Source organism: Alosa pseudoharengus, unplaced genomic scaffold, assembly GCF_046254945.1.
Source record: "Alosa pseudoharengus isolate Yale_2024_CS ecotype anadromous, Long Island Sound unplaced genomic scaffold, YU_APseudo_1.1 YU_APseudo_1.1_scf_8, whole genome shotgun sequence".
Classification (NCBI taxonomy): domain Eukaryota; kingdom Metazoa; phylum Chordata; class Actinopteri; order Clupeiformes; family Clupeidae; genus Alosa; species Alosa pseudoharengus.
The window spans coordinates 3,868,184-3,873,183 of NW_027468870.1; the positions used below are offsets into that span (position 1 = coordinate 3,868,184).

At 44.0% G+C, this 5,000-nt stretch overlaps 1 protein-coding gene across 1 annotated transcript in view; it reads right to left on the minus strand.

The window, feature by feature from the left end:
* The window catches only part of LOC143112026 (transmembrane protein 151B-like), a 35,044-nt gene extending 32,481 nt beyond the window's left edge, over nt 1-2,563 (minus strand). The window contains exons 1-2 of the mRNA XM_076274276.1: nt 2,524-2,563; nt 1,103-2,169 (exon numbers count right to left, since the gene is read on the minus strand). Coding sequence (XP_076130391.1) covers nt 1,103-2,169; nt 2,524-2,563 — 1,107 coding nt within the window. The remainder of the gene's footprint in view (nt 1-1,102; nt 2,170-2,523) is intronic.
* Between the last annotated feature and the right edge of the window lie 2,437 nt (nt 2,564-5,000).

Here is a 5,000-nt window from a genome sequence, read left to right on the forward strand (position 1 = left end):
CTCTTAAGATGCCATTGTCAACTATCGGATCCAGCCGGAGGATGGAGCTTTTCTTGTCTAAATTCTTCCCATTGCATAGGCTCTCTATTTCCCGTGGAAATCCTTGCTTTTGGCAGAACTTCACAATGGCTTCTTCAGCATCTTCAATGTCCTGAATGGACAACATCGTACGACTAGGTTTTAGTGTTTTAATGGTGCCTTTCCTTTTCAGGACGTGCTGGACCAGTAAGCTCTTCAATTTGAGCATCCATGCAACGGCGTTTCGGAGTTTGCTCCATGTTGAAAAGTAGTTGAGCAGTGTGCTGGTGGCATTGCAGTCACTTGTGAAAGTGGCATGTACCTCAACCACTTCTCTCCTCAACTCAGGGTCATCTGGAGGGATCGCAAACTCAGATGGTGGATTGGGCCAACACTGTGGCAAGTCTCTCAAGAATTTGGGTCCATTGATCCAGATGTTATTCTTCAAGAATTGAGCAATATTCAGCCCACGGGATGCATAATCTGCTGGATTCATTTTGCCAGAAATGTGTTTCCATTGAAAGACATTGGACGCATTCCTGATGAGATTGACACGGTTCGCAACAAAGGTATGAAACCGCCTGCTGTCATTTCTTATGTACTTTAAAACAGTTGTACTGTCTGTCCAAAATACAGGTGGTTCCAGTTGCAGCTGTAATTCAGTGGACAGCATCTGATCAATCCGAACAGCCAAAACCGCAGCAGTCAGCTCAAGACGTGGGATGGTCATTAGTTTTAAAGGAGCCACTCTTGATTTTCCCATAACAAAGGTTATGTGCACTTGATCACGGCTGTTAGTCAACCTCAAATAGGTCACGGTGCCATATCCAATTTCACTTGCATCACAAAAATGATGCATTTGTGCACATTCCACATTTCCAAAGTTATTTGGCTTAAAACAGCGGGTGATGTTGAAGTCTGTGAGAGTTTTAAGGCCATGCCGCCACTGCTTCCAGGTTTGGGCATAAGTGTCAGGAATCGCCTCATCCCAGCCGAGTTTAAGCCTACATAGTTCCTGCAAGATCTGCTTTGCCGGGAAGGTCAAGGGTGCAAGAAAGCCAAGCGGATCATATATCGAGCTAACCATGGATAGAATTCCTCGTCTGGTGCATGGTTGGTCCTTGAGGGAAACATGGAACTTAAAGACATCCTCTTCAGCACACCATTGCACACCAAGAGCTCGCTCCACAGGTAGGTCTTCGAGGTCTAGGTCCAGATCCTTCATCTCCTTTGCTCTTTCAGCCTCAGGAATGTAAGACAAAACTTCACGGCTGTTACTGGACCACTTTGTTAAGTTGAAGCCTCCTGTTGCACACAGAGCTTTCAGTTCCTGGTACAAGCTAACTGCGTGGGCCTGTGTGTTCACTGACTTTAGCAAATCATCCACATAAAAGTGGTTCAAAACAGTGCTCACTGCTTCAGCTGAGAAGTTGTCTTTGTTGTCTTCAGCGGTCCTTCTTAGGGCGTAGCTGGCACGACTAGCTGATGATGTTGCTCCAAATAGATGAACTATCATCCTATACTCCATGAGGGGTTGAGTGACATCTCCATCCTTCCACCACAAGAAGCGAAGGAAGTCAACATTCTCTGGCGGGATCTTGACCTGGTGATACATCTTCTCGACATCAGCCAACAGAACTACATTCTCATGGCGAAAGCGCAACAGGACTCCAATCAAAGAGTTTGTCAGGTTTGGGCCCTGTATAAGCTCATTGTTGAGAGATGTTCCTTGATACGATGCAGAACAGTCAAAGACTACCCGCAAAGTTCCTTTTTTAGGATGACGGACCCCATGATGAGGTATGTACCAACCCTTGCCATTTTTTAATTCAAGCTCATCCTTAGGTACAAGCTCAGCATGTCTACGTTTCAGAATTGTATCCATAAACAGTCTGTACTCATCCTGAAAGGTTTTGTCCTTGCTCAGCTTCCTCTTCAGAGACACTGCTCTTTGCTCCGCCATCTGCCGGTTGTTGGGCATGTCAGGATCTCTTTTGAATGGCAGTGGCAACTGATAGTGTCCATTCTTAAGCTTTGCAGAAGTGTCCATTATCTGCAGAAACCGCAGGTCCTCTTGAGACATCTCTACCTTCTCGTAACTGTTCTCAGGGAAGTCATGGTTGAATTGCCGGATCAGGAGTTCATTCACATCTTCAATAGAAATCCGGTTGGCATAAACATATGGTTTTCCTTGTGTATTGAGACAAGTGTGCTCACCATGGAGGAGACCATTCATTACCCAGCCGAGCAAGGTTCTAATTGCAAAAGGCCCATTGCCTGTGCTATTTATTATCCTCCACGGTTCCATAAGCTTGGGCACATTCATTCCAATCAGTAGGTCAATGTCTGCATTGATAGTCGGTAAGTACACATCTTTCAAATGTGGCCATTTCTCCACATCCTTTTGTCTTGGGATATGATCTCTGCTGACTGGGATTTCTTTTTGGGTGTAAACATCAGGCAACTCATAGAAGTCTTTCCCTTCCAGACTGCTTACTTCTAAACCTTTGATGACCAGGCTGTCAATGGGTTTCTCCTGGCCCATTGTACGCAGAAGGATCCTGTGTTGTTTACCTTTTGCATTCAACTCTCTTCTGAGATTTTCAGTACAAAATGAGGCAGAACTACCTGGATCAAGGAATGCATAAGTTTGGACGATGCAATCTGAATTACTTAGTTTCACTTGAACAGGTACAATTGCCAGTGTGCAATGATCACTGGATCCAAGGCCTTTCTTTTCCAGCGAGACTAGTCCACTGCTCACAGCCTTCTGTGGCTCACTGGCACTCTTTTCCATCTTCATGAATTCACCATCAGACTTCTGAATGTGCAGGATGCTCGGATGTTTCTTGGAACACACTGCACAGGTGATTCGTCTCTTACAGTCTCTACTCATATGGCCCTTAACCAAACAGCCAAAGCAAATACCCTTTGCCTTCAGCAATCCTACACGGTCATTATGAGACTTGGATAGCAACTCTGCACAAGAATCAATGACATGTCTACCATTGCAAATGGGACACACATTTGAAGTGACTGATTTGTCATTACTTTGCACCTTTAATTTCTCCTGTGTGAGAATCTCAGTTCTAACTGGTGCGTCTGCTACAATGGTTGCAAAGCTACTGCCTTTGGTATTCATTTTAAAAGACAATTTAGAATCTGGAACAGACTTGCTTTGATACACCTTCTTGGTTGGGACAGGTTGATGTATATCACCAAAAAGAGGATCTTGCATGATTCTGGCCTGCTTCTCAATGAAGTTAACCAGATCAAAGAAAGTGGCTCTTCTTTTCCTATGTTCTAGGATATCAAAGGCTATAGACCTCCATTTTTCCTTTAACTTGTGGGGGAGCTTTGAAACAAGAAGCCGTAGGTTAGAGGGTAAGTTGAGCTCTTCCATGCCAGTCAGGTTCTGTGACAGATTGCAACATCCTCGCAGAAACAGTGCAAAGCTTGATAATGCCTTTCCATCCTCAGGTTTAATGGTGCTCCAGTTTAAGGCCTTTTCCATGTATGCACTAGTGAGTTTTATTTCATCACCAAAGTGATACTCCAACAGTCTTTTTGCCTCTTCATATCCCTCATGAGCATCCATGTGTAGACAACTCCTGACCAGATCCCTTGGTTGGCCAGAGGTGTATTGCTCCAAGTAATACAAGCGGTCCTGGTTACTGATGGTCTTATTTTCAATTCCATGCATGAATGCTTGCATGAAAGGCCTAAAATTCAAAGGCTCTCCATCAAAAACAGGGATGTCCCTGCTGGGAAGTAAAGACAACCTTTGCTGTTGAACAATAAGTTTTGCAATATCATTCAAGCCACCATTTGCATTTGTGAATATTGTTTGTGGTGATGGGGTAGACGATGTAGCTGTTGCTGTTGGAACAGAGGTAGCGGCAGTTGTGGCTGGTTGATGTGAGGCTTCTTCTGCCATTGACGGATAAAAGTCAAACTGTTTTTGTTTAGCCGTAAGAAGCTGAAGTGGAGTTTTTGGAATCCCGTGTATGTTTGCATATTCAATTGATGGCTCTGTATCCAAGAAAGTTTCCTTTAGTTGTTTGCCTTGTGCCTTCAGATAAGAATTCATGCCATCTTCGGGTTGCTTTGCCGGATATACAGACCGAAGGAAAGCACTCTCAAGTTGCTTCTCAAAACTCTCTAGAACCTGGACCTTGGCATTTGCAGCAGCTAAGTCAGTTTGTAGAGCATTTTGTTCTATTGCATTTTGCAGTTGCACCTTTTTCACTTCCAGAGCGTGTTTCTTTTCAAGTCCAGCAGCACGTTCCATAATAGCTGCTTTTTCAGCTTCAGCTTTCATGCGTGCTGATGATATTGAAGAAGCACCAGATTTTGAAGAGTGTCCAGATCTCTTTGATTTCCTTGACACATTTGAAATGCTGTCCAAGGGTGTAACAATTGGCTGGGGTTCAGCCGAGTTGCTTTTCCATGTTTCAACATCCTTTAAAAATGACATGAAGGTACTCTTTTTGGGCTCATACCAGTTAGCATTGTCATTTTCCTTTTCCTCATCAATTATCAGCTGCTGCACAGACACATGAGCTTTCTCAAATTCATCCAAAGCATGTAGCAAATCTTGAACACCTTTTTCCACATCAGCATCATTGCCTTTGGCCATAAGTTCTTTTAATTCGTTTTGTTTGCGGGTACAAACACCCAATTTTCCCCTTCGGGTTGCAATGAACTGGCTTAATTTCTTTTCCATGGTGATGGCTATGTCAGTAGCCTCAGTCTGAGAATCAGGCACCATCACAACCGACATTGATTGAGACATATAAGGCACAAGCACACAGCAAAACACAATACACGGCCACAGGGAGTTCAAATACGGCTTCAAAATTCAACAATCCAGAGCAGCAAGTTGCAACACAGGTAAAGCACACAGTTCCAACAATAGCAATTCCAACACATCCAAATGCAGAGAGATAAAGGGAGTTGCAGCAGAGGTGAAGCACAGTCCA